Here is an 18,534-nt window from a genome sequence, read left to right as displayed (position 1 = left end):
GCCAGGAGAGAGAGAGAGGCACAGCTGGTGGCTTACTCAGAGTAGAACATAGTGATGGGTGTCATCAGCATATTGAGGACAACCGGGGCAGCTTGCCCACCAGCCAGCCCTGGGTGGTTGCTTTGCCCACCCACTGGGGGATGAGGAGAGCAGGTGGCAGCTTCTTGCCTCCATGTGACCTGGAGGGGCAGAAGGCGAAAACAATCCTCCTGCCTCCCCATAGCCCAGTGGAGAGGGAGGAGGGCAGGTGGCACCTCCCTTTGGTCATGGTAGTGTGTGGGGAGTTCAGGCACTCTAGCACAAGATGCCCAAAATGCTTTGGCAAGCCCTGCTGGCAGCCTACTGCAAAACTACAGATGATCTCATTAAGGTGTCCTTAACAGATACTAACAGAGGCATAAATACAGAGCCTCGTGGAATCCCACGCCCCCATGTCAGCTCCAAATCTAGCAGCCCCCACTGCAACCTTCTGTGAGCAATTCAATAGAAAAGACCAGAACTCTCTCAGCACTGGGCAGAGCCCCAGGCTCACCTCACCTTCCAGGTGCCTCCATGATCCAGCACAGGCCTCTGTATCCAAGGCTGCTGGTAGATCGGGGCAGACAGGGAGATGGTCCACAAGGACTTCTAAAGCCATCTCTGACCCAAACCTGGGTCTGAGGTCAGACTGAAAAGCCTCAAGGGCAGACGCTTCACACCACGTATTTCTGGAGTTGTTCTGCCACTACATACTCAGTAACCTTTCTCACAAAGGGAGGGTTAACAGCCGTGTGACTGGCAGCCATCCAACAGATTGAGTTTTTGCTAAGAATTGTAAGTACACCTGAGCCTGCCCCTCCATTACCACTGGGTTTGATCTGTTTGCTTTATGCCATTGATGCACTGTAAAATTAGTACATTGGGGGAAGGAGGGATGCTGTAAAAGCATCATCTCAGTCGGTGTCTCATGTCGCAACAGCAGTATCAAAATACATGAACCGAACAAGCAAGCGGGCAAAATTCAGTCTTGTCCTCAATGGGGGCACAATTATGGAGAAACCGCCCCCTGCTGGTTTCTGCCAGGATGGTAGATGTTGAAAGCACAGGGCACGGAGCAGCCCCACTACATACATAGACCTACATTCGGATATCACCACTTTGTGCATGGCATGTCCACTGCTACACAGAATGACCTCAGTTGACAAACAGAAGCCTGGCTGCTCCAGCAACCTCCTGCTCCAATGCACAAATTCACCCAAGGCTGCCCCTGTTGAAAATTTGTTCCATCTCCCTTGGTGGAAGTGCAGCTAGGGCAATGAGCCAACTCTTCCCCCCTCTCCCCCCTCTGATAAAATAACATAACACAACAATGGAGTCTCAGCCAGAGACAAGGAGGAGGGCCTGGCTTCTGTTATTAATTACATAGCCTGGCCTGCAGGCATGCTTCTAACAACATTCCCCACTCTTTTCCATTCACAAAACCAAAGCATTTTGGTCATCTTTGCTCAGGTTGCAGCGATACTGGGGTGCAAGCAGGCCAGCCAGTTAGATCAGGACCCCAAATAGGATGGGGCGCTACCCTGGAAGATAAGCCACATCAGAACAGTACATGGAGGATCTTCAGAAAGGCAGCATCTGTTGTGGACAGAGATCTCACCCACGGCATTTAATATACAGCAATCACGAATGGGAATTTTGGAGAAATACAGAAACTGCAGGAAAAAAGGGTGATGATAAAAGGCCAAGCACAGTTGGCAGGCAAACCAAAAATGACATCAACAAATGGCCATTGGAACACATTCGCTCCTTCAGAATGGCCATCAGAACACCCAACTGCATCGAGATTCTTTGGCTTGGGAGGGAAATCTTAAATACAGCTCCTCCTTCCCAAGAAGAGCACTATCTCAAGGGGAAGATCAGCCTGGACTCTGCTCCCAGTTAGAGAGTAAGCAGGTACAGTGAGCTCTCTTCCCTTCTTCTCAGCCAAGAAAAAATCTTCTCAGAGGCCAGCTGCTCACAGACAACAGAGATTAAGGAAAGGATGCTCTGGCACAGGCTAGAGGCCCAAAGGTTTTGGAGTAGCATTTTTAATTGAAATGTCATTTGTGGTTTGTGAGCCACATTGAGGATCATTCCATCAGGAGACAGGGTACAAGTCTGCAACACAAGAGAAAGCAAATTCCATAGCCAGTTTTCTTCAATCTCATAGAGTAAGATCCTATATTGGTGAGAAACAAGTTCACCTGATGCAGAGCTAGTGCTCTAGACACGCATCTCCAATTGCAAGGTGAAAAGGGCAACATCCTTTACTAATTTTTATCAGCTGCTTTTGATACCATGGACTATGAAGTCTTGCAGAAACATCTGAAGTTTCAAGTGGGGATTAAGAGAATAGGCCATTGGTTATTATATCCTACGGGGTAGGCATAGCATAGACAGGAGATTCAAGACCGACGTTGTAGCCAGACAAGGGGCATTCAGAGGTGGTCTGCCATTTCCTGCCTCTGCGTCATGGCCCCAGTATTCTTTGGAAGGAATACCACCCAAGTTTTTGGAGGTCTCCCATCCAAATACCAGCCAGGTTCAGCCCTGCTTAGCTTCTGAGATCTGATGGGCTCAGCCTAGCCTGGGCTATCCACGACCATACTGAATTTGCAGCATGGGATCCCTCTTCTGAAGTTCCTCAAACCTCTGTGCTATTCAATATCCAGGACCTCTAAATGAGATCTTCCAGGTCTCATCAATGTGCTAATGACACCCACTATTATCTTACATGGAATAAGCCTCCAGATGCAGCCTTCTCTGTACTAACAATATTTGAGTCCTGTGGCATCTTGAAGACCAACAAAGATTTTTATTCAAGGCATAAGCCTTCATGTGCATGCACACGTCTTCAGACACAGTGAAATGAGATGTCCTCAGCCATTACATAGAGGTGCATGTAGGGGTGTTAGTTCCCGGGAAGGGATAGTTAGCATCAAGATACACTAAGTAACTGTCTAGTGGTCATGGTCAAAGGGCTGAGGGAAAACATGCTGATGTTTAGAAGAAGAGTTCGTTTTTATACCCCGCTTTTCACTTCCCAAAGGAGTCTCAAAGCGGTTTACAATTGCCTTCCCTTCCTCTCCCCACAACAGACTTCCTCTCCCTACAACAGAGGTGGAGCTGAGAGTGCTCTGACAGAACTGCTCAGTAAGAACAGCTCTAACAGGACTACATGCAGAGGAGTGGGGAATCAAACCCAGCTCTCCAGGTCAGAGGCTGCCGCTCTTAACCACTACTTCAAGCTGGCTCCTGACAAGATAGAGATGATTTTGGCTAGGAAGACTCTGGGTAAAGTGATTCTGAGATTCTGTTTTGAGAAAGCCAGCTCTATAACTGGGGAAACAAGTGAGTCTAGCAGCGAGTACCTTTACATATAGAGCCTCTTGTGGCACAGGGTGGTAAGGCAGCAGACTTGCAGTCTGAAAGCTCTGCCCATGAGGCTGGGAGTTCAATCCCAGCAGCCGGCTCAAGGTTGACTCAGCCTTCCATCCTTCCGAGGTCGGTAAAATGAGTACCCAGCTTGCTGGGGGGTAAACGGTAATGACTGGGGAAGGCACTGGCAAACCACCCTGTATTGAGTCTGCCAAGAAAACGCTGGAGGGCATCACCCCAAGGGTCAGACATGACCCGGTGCTTGCACAGGGGATACCTTTACCTTACCTTTGCATATTACATTTGACAGAGTTATTGTTCCCCTTTCTTGGGCCTACATCACCCAGCCGTGACCATCCATCCTATGGTAACTTGAAGACTAGATTGTTGTACTGTGCTCTACATGGAGCTACCCTTGAAGACAACAGAAAGCAGTCCTGGGTATCTACTGCTCCAAACCCAAACCAAGACTGTTTTTTTTTTTGATGGGGGAGGGGTCAAATTGCCACCATGATCTCTACCAGGGACAACAAATCACCAATGGTCCCCATTATGGTTCTCTTCGAAGCTCCAAGCAGACCCCCTCCCCACAAGCAGACCCAAAGACTTCTGCCCTCCCAAGAGAAATTCTCTAAAGTCAAAATGCCCCAGCTAGACTTCATATATAATGAATAAAGAAAACACAACACAAATAGGGGCACCCACAGTAAATGGAAACGGGCTATTTCTAGATCCTCGTTCTAACTTCAGTTTGAACTGCTGTACTATACCAGTTAGATTTCTGCTTTTTTGTACTACCCCTGTTGAACTTTTGTATACAAATTTATAACATTATATATGTACTACTTATGCTTGTGTAATTGTGCTTCATACAATATTTGTGTATCTTGGGGGGCATTATGATTTGATTTTTAGGGCCACTATTCCACAGCTCCCGCCTTTCTGAATATACTTCATACAACGGCTGTACAGCTACCCCACCCCCGGGGAAACTTTTAACGAGTGGGTATGCCCACCCACTGGTAAGAAGTCCATCTTCTAACTTTCCACCGACCCGATCCTCTGCACGTTCCCCCGGAAAGGTAGCCCTTCAGGATCCAGCGGAGGGGGAAACGTCGCGCTCCGGCCTTTCGGTCCGGGATTTCTCTCTCCCACCCTCCCAGATTTCCAGGCAGGATTCCCCTGCCCTCCTCTAGCGTGTTCATGTGGCCCACCTGTGGCTCTCTAGAGGTACATAGACTACAATAACCATGAGCCCCTGCCAGCATCATGGTAACTGTAGTCCGTGGCCCTCTGGAGAGCCACCTTCTCCCCCACCCCCGTCCGGGGGGATCTTGAGGTCAGTTTCCGCGGAGCTCGTCCACACGTGGCGCGCAGGGGCCCCGTCTCACCTGCCTGCAGCCCCGAGCCGGCGTCCAAGTCCCTCTCCGGGTGCTGGCCGGTGGCGGAGCCCACGAAGAGGAGGAGGAGGACAAGCAGCTGTCGGAGCATCTCCGGCTCCCTCGGGCCAAAGCGAGATGCTGGTGGCGCTGGGCTTTCCCCGGCGGCTGGAAAGGAGTCCTCCGTTGCTGCCCACCTCCATCCGTTCTCCCGCAGAGAGAGAGAGAGAGAGAGAGGGAAGGCGCAGCCCCTTCCCCCGACCCTGCAGACCGAGCCCGGCGCCGAAAGGGTTAAAGGGAACTCGCCCATTCACCCCCCCCTCCGGGCAGGGAATGCCTGCGCCGGCCCTGCAGGGGTTAATGCCAGCGCGAGTGAGTGCTTCCCTCCCCATTAAGGTATGTGCTTCTATACACACTCCTAAAAGTCAGCGTTTTCCTTTACAGTTGCTCTTCTTTTGTAAGTTCCTTGAGGCAGAGACCCCCCCCCATACTACGCACATTGCAGCTTTGATATAGCAGACTTCAATCTGAAAGGCAAAGTCCCCCCTCTTTTATATTCACAACAACCCTGCGTAGTAAGTCAGACTGAGGGTCCCTGTTTTAAGCCAAGCACCCTGAATCCCTACCTAAGCTATTGAATACGCAAGTCAAATACACAAAGGGCCATAGCCTCCTTCCCGTTTTAAAGGGCTGCAACCGTTAAGAAGAGCTGGGTTTTTTTTTTCACCCCACTTTTCACTACCTGAAGGAGTCTCAAAGCAAATTGCAATCACATAGAATCATAGAATAGAATAATAGAGTTGGAAGGGACCTCATGGGTCATCTAGTCCAACCTACCCTTCCTCTCCCCACAACAGATACCCTGTGAGGTAGGTGGGGTTGAGAGAGCTCTGACAGAACTGCTCTGCAAAAACAATTCTGAACTGAGAACTGTAACTGGCCCAAGGTGACCCAGCTGGCTGCATGGGGAGGTGCAGGGATTCAAACCCAGCTCTTCAGCTTAGAAGCCACCGCTCTTGCAAGCTGACTTTCAGGCTGCTGATGCCACTTATGATCACTCCCATTTAAAGAAGTATGTAGCCACCTTTCCAGAGCAGCTTGATTCCAGCCAGATGACACCGTTTTTATTTCATGCTCTGAAAGGCTTCCCCTGCTAATTTCCCAACTCTGAACCCCTGTTAAAGGGATTATTATCTGGTCTGCCATTTCCAGTTAAAAGGTCCAGGTAGGAGACAAAGAGAAAGATTGCTAGGCTGTGTAGACCAGGGGTAGTCAAACTGCGGCCTTCCAGATGTCCATGGACTACAATTCCCATGAGCCCCTGCCAGCAAATGCTGGCAGGGGGCTCATGGGAATTGTAGTCCATGGACATCAGTACTGGTTTGGTTGGACCAAGGGTCAGATTCAGTATAAGGCAGCTTCATGGGTTCACTTCCCCCTATATCTAGAAATAGAGAGAGCACAGGACTCAAAAGCTTGTAACGCTGGAGATGAACCATCAGACCTACCTGCCATCCTAAAAGCAACCTCAAAAAGTTGGGGGTGATTAATATATGAGGCAGTATGATATTGATAGCTCTAATTCATTTGCTCCAAGGTGGAGGTCAGAAATTCCAAATCATCCACCCCAGGCCAGAGAATTCTTCTTTCAGGTTTTATTTTAATGGCTGCAGCCAGGATAAGCCAACTAACAGGTGATACCAGGGCTCTTTTCCCAAATAAAGTGCCCTGAACTACTCCTGACACAGATTTTTATACACTTGTAACGTCATACCCCAAATTAGGTCCTCATCTAATCCGTCACCACTCCTGGATATATTCTTCACATGCTTTTGAATCGCACACACTATAGATCTTGCATAATTTCTAGCTGAGCAGGCTTGCAAGGAGGGTGCTCTAGAAACCTAATAAATAAATACAAATGTACTTGGAAGGAAGTCCCACTGTGTTCAATGGGTTGTTCTCCCAGGGGAAAGTGCCCAAAGCATTCTAGGTGAAGAGATGCTTTATGAAATTCCTGATTTGCTTTGCTTGCCAGCAGAGCTGTCACAAAGATAAACCTTGATTGGTGACATTTATTCGCTATGTTTTCCCAGGGAAGGGAGTTCCACCGTGAAGCCAGAATTTTGGATAGCAAAAACCCAGGCAGGTGGTGAGTTGTAACGTGGCTCATTTGTATTTACAAACATTCTTGGGGCTTTGTGAAAGCAGGTGGCCTAAGAGAGATGGGAAGCCTAGCTGCTCATGGGAAATTGCTAACATGTGAGCCACATACATATGGGCCACCTGCTGGCAGCCCCCATTTACCCGGCTGTTCAAAATGCACCGAGCATGTCTTACATTGGTGTTGGGAAAGCGTTGGGCGTTTGAGAGGCCCACCAGCAGACAGAAGAGAAACAGCCACCCCAACCCTTCAGCTGCTGGGAAAGGGGTGCTCTTGGTAGAGAGGCCTCCCAAATTCCCCTACTATGAATTACCTGGCCTAGTTTCCAAAGTATAATGAACGGATTAGGAAGCTTCAGTAGAGGCAATGGGAGGCTGATGTCAAGTACGCTACCTTTCTTGTCCAGGGGGAGCTATAAACTTGTTTGCACTTCTTCCCTAGATCCAATTTGGCTCTTCTGTTTCGTTTGGGGTTTGGCCACCTGTAGGGTTTTCAAGACAAGACACATTCAGACGTGGGTTGTCATTGCCTGCCTCTACATCACAACCCTGGTATTTCTTGGAGGCCTTTCACCCAAATGCTAGCCAGGGCTGACCCTGCTTAGCATCCGAGATCTGACAAGCTCCTCCACCAGGCATTTGGTTGAGGTCGACCAGAACCACCACTTCCAAGCCTCCCTCCTACAACCATCACTACAGACTCGCCCACCCCACCGGGCCACCAGTAAGCATTGACTTTTTGTTCTCCCCAACGTTCTATTGTTCATGTGGTTATTGTTATTCTATCATTATAAACCAAGTTATTTGTATTGTTCCTGTTTGATGTAAACCTCCCTGAGCCTTCCTAAATAAAGATTGGGCTAGCATAAAGCACATTGAAACAGCTCACATGCTGGCCCTGGCTCACCTCCCCTTGAAGCTACAGCCCCTGTCATTGCTTGGGGGGCTGCTTTACCCCTTTTCTCCCATCTCACTGCTGAAGTGATATTGTCTTTTGGCTCGGCCCTGTAGGACCTACTGGCATTTGACTCCTCCCACACTCATGCCATGGTTTTAGTGAACTATTGAGGTGCTGGATTTAGCTGAGGAGACACCAAGTTTAGGTATTGCCTATGTATATTTGGGATTGCTCTTTGCTTGACCCCAAACCAGAAGGCAACCCAAATCTGGCTAGGAATGACAAGCCCATCAGAAAATGACTCTGGGTTTAGAAATACCTGGAGATGACGGGGTCTGACGCTGGAAGAGGGTGGGATTTGGGAAGGGACCCAAGGAGGATACAATGCCATAGAGTCCGTCTTCCAAAGCAGCTATTTCCTCCAGGTGAATTGATCTGTTTTGCCTGGAGATCAGTTGTAATTCCAGGAGATCTCCAGCTGCTGCTGCTGTTATATGGCTGGTAGCCCTGATTCGAAACACCTGAAAGGAACCTTGTGTAGGAAAATTGGGCAAATTTTAACTGCACCTTTAAAAATAAGTTACAAAACTTAAGTCAGGACCGTGTATACAAGCGTTGTTGAGTGGGTGCAGGCCCACAGACCTCCAGAACAGGCCCTTGCCTGGTGGGACCTGTGGTTGGCAGGCAGTTTTCACCTTGAAAAAGCCAGAAGTAAACTGCCAGCCCCCCTGAGCTGCAAGCTCAGGGAGTACATGTGGGTTGGAAGTACATGTGGCTCTTCTGGTTGATGGTAACCACGAAGGTGACTTTCCACCAGCCATGGAGTGTGTACCACTGCCCTAGAATGTCCCAGCAACTCAGGGAAGTGGGGAGCATACCACGCCAGTGCAAAAAGTGGGATGGATTCCCATGTCGATGAATGGAGCCCCAAAGGAAAACCACCTGCCCCAATGGCATGGCACACACCACATTGGTTAGAAATGTCGGTTTTCTAAGGTTTTATTTTAATTCAAGGACTTTGCTTCATACAAAATGTCATTGTAGAAACAACTGCAGAATTCAAAGTTTGGCTGATAAATATTACTCAGGCAGCAAACTATTCAATCACAGAACTTTTTCCCCCCTGTAAAGTTCCAGTTGTGTTGCATGTTTGGAACTTTTCTTAAGTGTTTTTTTTTTAACACTGTTTTTTTTTTAAATATAAAGTTTTGCAACAAACCCCCAATTTATATCAAATATAATTAAAAATTAACAACTGATGAATACATCGTATCAAAAAGTACGAAGATAAACATTTTTCCCATGCACATACTTTATATATATATTTATATATATGTATATATTTATATAATATGTATATATGTTACATGCAAACGTTACTTAATCAAAGTACAGCCACCACTAGACTGATTCTGGATGCAGAAAACAGATTGTTGCATTTCAAGTTTTGGCAACTTGCTTGAAAAAAAATAGAACCCTGATCCAGTTAAAGTTAGTTGTGGCTAAGTTCCATTGAAACCAACAGAATGCATCAGTTGTGACCAACACAATTTTGTTTATTGTTTAGTTTTAGAAATGAATGGATTTCCCACGTTCTGTATCCTTTATCATCCTGGAATTTCTCTCTGTGCTGTGTTTCACTCCTGGATTCTGATTAAAGTAATCTAATTTCTAAGCATGCCCAGTTTGTCATAAAATTCAGTTCCTTTAGTTTGATTGCATCTATTCTGCTCACCCCACGACTCGTGTGCATGTAACTGCACATCTTGATGTTAATATAACTGCATCAAGATTCCTTTGTGTAGTTTTTTTTATTGATGTGTACATGTTCCTTCCTGTGTATTGGTAAAACACCACACACACACAAAAATCTCAGGACAACTTTTCTTTTTTTGCAGTGTTTTGCACCAGTACAGCAGAGTTGGGAACAAGACATGAACCAAAGGAACTGAAAGCTACATGTGCACAGTGCTATGTACAAAATCTGGAAGCAAAATTGGAGCAACGGAGGATTCCCAATATCTTAATTCAACTTCAGAAATGAGACCAGGGAGTTCGGAGCTAAAAATACTGTGAGGAATTCAGATGTGGGAAATCTTGGAAGCATCCCAGCAATCTTCTTTCATGACTGACTTTAGCTGGATCAGAGCTTGAGTGTGCAGTGAGAGACAGCACGGGGGCTATCCAAAATGGAAGGCCAGTTCGATCAGTCAACCACTGTGAGAAGGGTTTGCAGTTACAAGAGCCACGCGCAAGGACCTCCTCGACCTTGCCCAACCCCCCTCATTTGCTTCTCCGCAAATGAGAATGAGGATTATATATCTTTGTGTTCTTCCAGTGCAAGACTATAAATGATCCAAGTTCCAGCTCTTAAGTTGTGGCTGTGGAACCCCCTCAGTCATATTTATACGGGGTTGTCGCATCAAACTATTTCAGAAGGGGAACGGGCAGAAAGACAGGAATTATTCAAAATTGAAAAAGTCATTTTTCCCAGCTTCCAATGGTTGCATGCACTATCAAGGAGGCTTTCCCACCCCTTTATTCCTTGGAGGCTTCCCCCCCTTTAAAATTTCCAAGAAAGTATTGTGCCTTCATATAAGTAAAATGTAGAAAACATTTGGTCACGATCATGCTGAAGCCTGAAACAGGAAAATCCAGCAGGTAAAGCTGCAGAATGGATGTCAGTCCTTTGCCTACTTGCCTTTTCCATTTTGATTCGATTTTATTTGAGAAAAGTCAAGTGTCATCTTGTTGCATAGCCCTACAGTTTTTTTTTAAAATCATTCTATGATCCCTAAACAACAAATCCCCCTTAGCTAATGAGCTTTCTGTATTCAAAGTGCATGTGTAATAATAAGAGTTAGAGAGAGAAGAGTTTGGTAGAACACAGTCCAGGGATGAGATTGGTTGGAGGAAAGAAAACAGAACAAAGATCCAAATACTCTAACTAAAAGTTTGAAGTGGCACAAAAGAGGAAAACTACCTTCAGCCATTTCACCCCCTCTTAGTTTCCCCTTTATACCTTTGTTTTGTAGCCAAGTGGATAAAAATCTATATTTGAAAACTGTCTTAAATGAACAATGCAACCCAATCCAAGCCTTGCCAAAGGTTTTTATTCTATCTCCATTCTGGCCAACTTGAAGGGTGAGTTCACATGATCAATATTGGTGGGTTTTTTTCTATGTCTGGATACATGATTGGGGTGCTGGTTGCTCCTTCAGTAGAACACGCATCTTTGGTTGGTATTTTAAAATACACAATGCAGTAATAGCTTGTCATACTTTTGATCTGTCACCAGGTATCACTATGGTGCTATTTGCACAGCTGTGGAAGACATCTGATGTTAGCAGGGACTTTAATTTATTTATTTATTGTGATATGACAATGAATTTAAAGTGATGGATAGGGATGGAGTTGTTAATGATAAAGGGGACTATTTATATTTTCTGTTCTTAGATAGTATATCAGCATTTATTTTACTAATAAGTAGAAGTACTGCCAAAGTTGTAGTTTGAAATAATTAATGCCTAATATTTGCAAAGAGTGGGTTATTAAATAAAAAGAGATACCCTGAAACTGGAACAAAAATTGTGTTTCAAAAGGCGAGTTTGTGAAATCAATCAATCCATCAAACTCTAGCTCATTTTCTGCCACTCCCAGACTAGCTTTTGGTGGGTTAGAATTAAAAAATCAGCACAATAAAACATTAAATCCCCCAGCCCTTGGACAACAATAGTGGCAGCAACCCAGTTCCTCAACCCAGTACTCAAACTCAACAGACCCCCAATACCACATCCTGTGGGGAGACAGCATGAGGGCCCATAGGGCTTAATCATTTTGGCCTCAACCGAATACCTAGTGGAAGGGCTCCATATTGCAGGCCCTGTGGAACTAGGAAAGTTCCCATAGGTTTCTCAGCTCTTCTGGGAGCTCATTCCACCAGGTTGTGGCCAGGACTGAAAAGGCCCTGGCCCTGGATGAGGCCAGACACACCTCTCTTGGGCTGGGAAACACCAAGAGGTTTACACCCACAAACCTTGTATATACGATGAAATGTCTGCTATGGCCCTCCCACAAATAGACAATGAAACCAATGGAAAGAACAAATAAATTCAAAATAAATTCGAACGGAGGGATTATTTTAAATAATAACTAATGGAAAATATTAACATGTTTAATACTATATTTAATATTATATTTAGAAAACTTATAACAATGAATGTGGCATATTCATATTTTAAAATGTAATGATAAATTAAAATCTTAAAGCGTATGCATGTGTTTCTATATATTATAGTGGACTTGTAAAAATGCAGCCAACTCAAGTTGCATTGGGATGTGTTCTAAGCATAAAACCAGTTTACGGCAGCAAAATCAGACGATTCCTTCTGGTTCTGCTGTGCTGTGGATTGGGGCAGCTCTGTGGTTTCTGGATCACTATTTGCATAAGTAACAGAGCTGCAGCAGCACCTAGTGACAATATAAGGCATTAGCTCATTGAAGGAAAAAGTGGAAACAGGCCATTCTTTGCGGACTGAGGGGCCAGAACGGACCAAGGCTTCGCGGGACACCGCATGCTTTATGGTGCTGAAAGTTCCATCCTTGGCATTTCCAGTTCCAGGATTCCTGGCCTGCTCTTCCCATGCAGCTGGATGAGTGAGTGGCAAAATGCTGAGCAGGTAGAATAGACTCGAACTTTGGACAGATGATCGCTTTTGGGAACGTTCACCTTCTTGGAAACAGAAAACTAGCAAAGAAAGTTTCAGACTCAACTCCTTGCCTCTTTGCTGTGTAGATTTTCTATTTGCAAGGAGGTTTCACCACTTGGAGGAATATTTCTAGGACCAAAATCCACCGTCTGAAGTCTGGAAGGGTGCTGCACATTTACTTCCCTGGTATCCTGCTGTCCTTATTCTCTTGCATGTGTAGACCACCAGGCCTTTCAGCTGAGAACCTGAAGACTCACTGCCAATCAGAACAGGCAATACTGGCTTGGTAGAAGCAGCCATGTATGTTCATGGTATGGAGAGGCAGTCCTCTCCAGCTTCATTGGATGATGTACTCTGCTTTTCACAGAAATGAACTGCCAATGAAGGGAAGTGCTCAGAACTGAGTGAGCCCTTAAAGACCCCTGATACTGACCTTCACAGGAAAATGCTACTTCCAGAGTGTGGAAACAGGCATTTTCAGCAACCAGATTCATATGCATAGAACTCTACAAGTCACAGGGGATGTTAACAAGGGAAGCACATCCATGACTTGTAACCAGTTCATACATATCATTCTCCCCGTTATATTCCAAAAGTGTACCCATGTTAGTAGGTTGCAGCCCAATCAATGAGTCTCACAACACCTTAAAAACTAACAAATTTATCATAGCATTAACTTCATCAGATGCCCACAAAAACTTCAGCCATTAAGGCTCTCCACCATTGACTTTCTAAGCAATCCCTCCTGGTCATCCTCCAGTAATGGGAATCACACTGAAGAATGTGTAAGATGTGTAAGATGCAACCAGCACTCCACACTTGCATTTTAGCCTTTGCTTAAAAAAAATGCAGCAGTGGATCCTGATGCATTAGCGCATCAGCGCATCATGAAAACTGCAAGGGGAGTCCATATGCAAGACTCTAGCTCATTGTCTGTCCCTCCATGTGGTCACTGCACCTGGGGACAGCTAGAAGGGATTCTGTGGAAGGGGGAGAGTGGCCATTCACTTAAGTAAACAGGCCCTCTGATTGTGTAAACTCACCCTTCAAGAAGCTAACTGCACACTAACGTGTGTAACAGGGCTCTGGCACCATTTTTTAAGCAGCAAGGTGTCTTTGGAAAGGGGGGATTCAAAGGAGACAGGTCATGGAAGCAGTGAGATGTGGCTAGTCTTTTCACCACCAACTGTGTTTGTTTACTCAAAATTACTCTAGTGGCATTCCAGATGCACACCCCCTTTCCTTCCCACCACTTCCCTGCCATGAATTCTCCTCTCCCCAATCTGCTTTGTTCCCTAAAAATTGGCACCAGAGGCATTGTGAAACTCCTTTCCGGGTAATGTGAAGTTACGCTCGAAACAGCCAGCAGACTGGGATTATTCCACCCTCTTTCCCATCCCTCACAGCTGTTTCACATGTCACCTGGTTTGCTGCCATGTGTACATGGAGCGCAGGTCATCTTCCTGACACAGGTGATCCGTATGATAGCCATGTTGGCAAACACCTGTTTGTCATATCTTTCATTCTTATGTACATACTTCAGGCACCTTAAAAACATAGTGCATAGAGAGCTGTTCCTCTTGGCTGATTCCGTCCCACTTTCTTCCCACCACAGATCCTTTTCTCCTTCGCTGGCTCCTTTGGCTGCTCTCAAAACATGCCTACGTCGCCCCTTTGGGTCGTGACTGCGCCCAACAAGACTGGCAAAGCCTTTGAACCTCTTCAGCAAGGGTTTCTATTTGCTAGCAACATCTTCCCCGAGCTTGCAATGCAGATGTTTGCAAAAGTTCACACACACACACACACACACACACACAAACAAAACATCAAATTTACAGAAACATATGCACACACACTCAGGCACACGCAGACAAAAAGGACAAAAATCTCATCCCTGAGAATTGCAATTGTTTTTCTTTCTTTCTTTCTTTGCTTTCTTCTTCCAAACCAGGCAAAACTCTCCAACCACCAACAACCCAAATGACACGATGTGAAGGGTGTTCAGAGCCTCTGTAACCATGTTAAGATTGAGACGTGCAGAATTAAAGGGTCCCATTTTCTGCAGAAACATTGCTGTCGGTGCTGGACGTGCGGTCTGAACCTCGCCAAAATCTACCTGCCCCCAAGAAAGAAAAATGCTGATCTGTTGGTAGCTTTCCAATCGGAATGGGTGGCAAGATAGCTCTGAATGAAGCTTAAAGCCTTCCCAAGCTCTCCCTGCAGGGTATTCCTTCCTGCCTCATTTCTCACATTCTCCCGATGCCCGGGGAGTAAGAGACTGCATCATCCCCATGAGAGATAGGGTTAGGCACTTAGAAGTGAAGAACGGCGCCTTCAGTAAGAAACGGTGGGCTGGAATGACAGCTGAACCAGTTCTCTACAGTGGAGGACTCTCTCTCTGTTTTTGTTTTCTTTTTCTTTTTTACTGTACAATTTACAAAAAAATGCACACAATGAAAAGTTTAAGTTTCTCTAACAGCTTGATATAAAATCAAAGACACATTTCCTCTACCTGCCCCTCCCCCCCTTTTTTTCCGCTCAGATTGTAAACAAGACGAAATGGTGAATGGAGGCCTCTTGCATCCCAACAGAGAAAAACTCAACAAGTTAGCAGCAAGAACAACAGCCTGGAAAACCATCTTTACCCAGACAGCTCCCAGGGGCTTTCCTAAATTGTCAACGTGAAGGACCCACAAAAAGTGGAAACAGACCAGTGAATAAAAGGAGTCACAGATGACATTGTGGTGTTTTGTTGGCTGGAAGGTTACTGGCTCCATTTAAAACATCTTACCAAATATCAAATCCACTGTCTGGCTGGATTGCTTCCCCTTTTAGTGTTAACAAGATAAATGATAGGCTTGGTTTTGTACAAGACAGTGCCTTCCTTCCTAATATCCCCCAATCGTCCCCAACCTTGCAAAGATTCCAGTCCCAGAAGAGACCAACAGATCCGGATCCGGGTTTTCTTCTTGAGCTCCTGGCTTAAGTTACGGTTGTGTCATCTGGAGGGGGTGACATTTCCCTAGGCAAGACAGGGAGGAGCACAGCAGGAGCGAGCTGCCCCCTCTCCTTGCATGGAACAGCCTTCCGTTCCGGATCAATCACTCTGTAGTGCAAAAGGAAAGACAAGTTGCGAAAACAGAGAGGCGTCTCTGGTGACATTGTGCGTGCAAGCAGGGCAGTCTTCTGGGGGCGGAGAGTTATACAACGAAGCACTTTTTGCCTCCCCCTCCAAGCCCTGATTGCCACGGGGCTGAGCGCACGGAGAGACAGACACAGCTTTCTGGATGATAAAACTCATCAATTCCCAGTGTGCAAAGACCAGGCCTTTCCTGCTAGCACCAGTCATCTTCATCCCGTTCACGGTAATAGCTACGTGCTCTGGTGCTGGTACCGGGGCCAGAGCTGAGGCCCAAGGTGTAATGGTACCCATTGGGGACTCTGCGGATTTGGTGTGACTGGGAAGTCAAAGAGGAGACGTAAGAAGTCCGGGAGGATCTTCCTGAATTAGTAGCAACGGCCTCCTCAAAGGTGAGCGTGTCCTCGGGCACAACATGGTACAGACTGTCACTGTCCTCCCGGTGCCCCAGGTAAGGGTCCGAACCAATTCGGGCCACCAGGGTCTGGGAGAGGCCCTGTGAGTCTCCATGCAACAGCGCATTGTGCTCAGACAGACCGCGGCTCAGGCGCCCCGGGGAGAAGGTTGGCAGGCCAGTTTGGAAACTGGAGAAGTGCACGGGCGAAGAGTTGGCGGTCTTGTACGTGATGCTGGGGCGCGGGGTCAGCGGCGTCTGCGGTAACTGCCTCCGGCCGCGGCATGGGGTGCTAGCACCAGAGGTTGACAGCAAGGGGCTCCCATTAACTGAACCACTGCCCTACATGAAAAGTGGAACAAAGCAAATGAACAGGAAAAATAACAGAAAAAATACCAGACAAACACGAAGGCGCATGGGGGAGTGGGGGGAGGAGTAAGAACACAAACAAACAATAGAACGGGTGACAGGAAGGGAAGGACATGTCACATGATGAGAAAAAAAGGAAAGAGAAAGTTTAGACATGCACAGTCAAGGGGCTGCAGAGGAGCAATTTGGAACGGAGGTACAGACCCAAAAAAACACCAATGGCTGGGAGAGAGGATTCTAGATGGAAACATCCAGGGCAGTCGTGCAACAGGGCAGGATAGCAGACAGTTCCAGTGGAGATGGAGAGTAGGGCGCTTGACCCTGAACATTCAGAAATGACAACACGTGCCTCAAAACCCTGGAGCTATTATTAAGAACAACGGACCGTGGGGTTCTGTAACTGACCTTCCTTGCTGTCTCGTATGAATGCAGTCTCTATTTAAATGCCAAGCAAGTAAGAGTCCTGGCTGAGGCCAGGGTCTGATTTCCAGATGAGGCATGGGATGCTCAGGCCCTCTTATGAGTCCTCCTGCTCCAATGAGACTGGTAAGAGATCAATGTGATCAACCTGGAGGCCAGGTCTAAGCAACCTTGATTTCCCTTTGCCAAGTTCTGGTATCTTATCCGAAGAATAATCTCTTGGAGAGAGAAAGGGGCAGTGAGTTCTTAAAACTGTACATATGATGTGGTCCTTTATCAGCATCAAACAACAGCAAAATCTAAGTGAGGTCTGATTTTTCGGGGCTGGGGAGCTAAAGGCTGTGGGAGGGACTGGACAGGGATTTAAAGGGAGTGGGATTTAAAGGGAGTGGTACCCCTAGGGATTTAAAGGGAGTGGTACCCCTATCATTATCAGGTGTTCAGGATGCCAATCACTTTAAATGCTTCTCCAACCTTTGCAGGCATCTTGGGGGAGTATTTAAAGTGAGAGCGAGCACTGAACTGCTGATAATGACAGGCATGCCACCTGCTTCTTTTTAAATCCCATCCAAGTTCCCTTTAAATCCCTCCCAAGCTGGAGAGCGATTTAAAGGGAGCAGCCAGTGCATCAAGTCTTTGGAAGGTATGTGAAGGCATATAAATAGTGTAGCGCCTGTCAGCTGTTATGCGTGGCACTCTTTAACTTACTTCGCAATGCTTTTACAGGCAGTGTTGCTGTGACAGCACTCTATATATACCTTCCAAAGACTTTGCAGGCAAGGCTTTGGAAGGCATTCAAAGATGCCAGGCCTGTCAGGATCAGCTGTTATGCAGGACACTCTTTCGATGACTCCCTATGCCTTTGCAGGAAGCACTGCCTGGAAAGACATAGGGAGGCATTTTTTCAGAGCACGGCACTAAACTGCTAACAATGACAGATCAGCTGTTTGGTGGATACTCTCTTCCCCACCTTCTCAGGCAGTGGGGGAAAGATGCTCTCCACTGTCTGGAAAGTGCGCCATGTGCAGAAAAACATCCAAACCCTTTTTGATTTAGTCAAATCAATTCAGCCAAATCCAAAAAACTGACAAACCACATTGGTTTGGGCCGAATCCAAAATGGTCTGTTTTGTGTGTTTGAGTGCACTTGCCTAGTCAGTACCCCTCTGCTTAGCAATAGATCTTCTCTTCTTTTCATGCCCCATCTTCCCACCACCGTCCTTTTTAATCTAATGAGTCTTCACAGCTAGCATTTGTAGTACATGCCCAGTACTCAATTCGTTATGTAGGACTGCCAGGTTCCCCACATACCAAACCCTGAGGCTCATGGGATGGAACCTGGTGATGTCACAGCAGTATTAATGGGGCAGGGCGTCCATGCAACAATAAGCACTGGATCACATATATATTAATGTGTGGAGTTACAAATCATGGGGCTGTAGGAGCACCCCCTTCCCAAAATTAGCTATTCACTAAATGCTAAATGTAGTTAAACTATCAGTGCCAGAGTATTGCCTCCTATCTGTAGGCTACCTGCCGCCATCAGGATAAGGCCCAAGACAGAAGCCTCAGAGCCAAATCCAAGACCTGGCGTTTGCAGAAACAGTGGCAAAATGTATTACACGGGCCCTGAAACTGATTTGGTTCTGAGGACTTTGATATAATTCT

At 46.4% G+C, this 18,534-nt stretch overlaps 2 protein-coding genes across 11 annotated transcripts in view; both read right to left on the bottom strand.

Annotated features, from left to right (window-relative positions):
• The window catches only part of LOC143821633 (uncharacterized), a 157,040-nt gene extending 152,056 nt beyond the window's left edge, over positions 1–4,984 (bottom strand). The window contains exon 1 of one of the 2 annotated variants that reach the window (XM_077305807.1): positions 4,788–4,984. In XM_077305807.1, the coding sequence (XP_077161922.1) occupies positions 4,788–4,887 (100 nt within the window). In that variant the 5' untranslated portion in view covers positions 4,888–4,984. The remainder of the gene's footprint in view (positions 1–4,787) is intronic. The other variant, XM_077305808.1, reaches the window with a different exon arrangement.
• Positions 4,985–8,819: 3,835 nt separating this feature from the next.
• CACNA1B (calcium voltage-gated channel subunit alpha1 B) overlaps positions 8,820–18,534 on the bottom strand; it is a 388,158-nt gene continuing 378,443 nt past the window's right edge. For 8 of the 9 annotated variants that reach the window (XM_077306492.1, XM_077306487.1, XM_077306486.1 and 5 more), the window contains one exon: positions 8,820–16,420. In XM_077306492.1, coding sequence (XP_077162607.1) covers positions 15,881–16,420 — 540 coding nt within the window. In that variant the 3' untranslated portion in view covers positions 8,820–15,880. The remainder of the gene's footprint in view (positions 16,421–18,534) is intronic. The other variant, XM_077306494.1, reaches the window with a different exon arrangement.

The sequence above is a fragment of the Paroedura picta genome, chromosome 12 (assembly GCF_049243985.1).
Source record: "Paroedura picta isolate Pp20150507F chromosome 12, Ppicta_v3.0, whole genome shotgun sequence".
NCBI classification, from domain to species: Eukaryota; Metazoa; Chordata; class Lepidosauria; order Squamata; family Gekkonidae; genus Paroedura; species Paroedura picta.
This window is presented reverse-complemented; position numbering and strand designations above follow the sequence as displayed.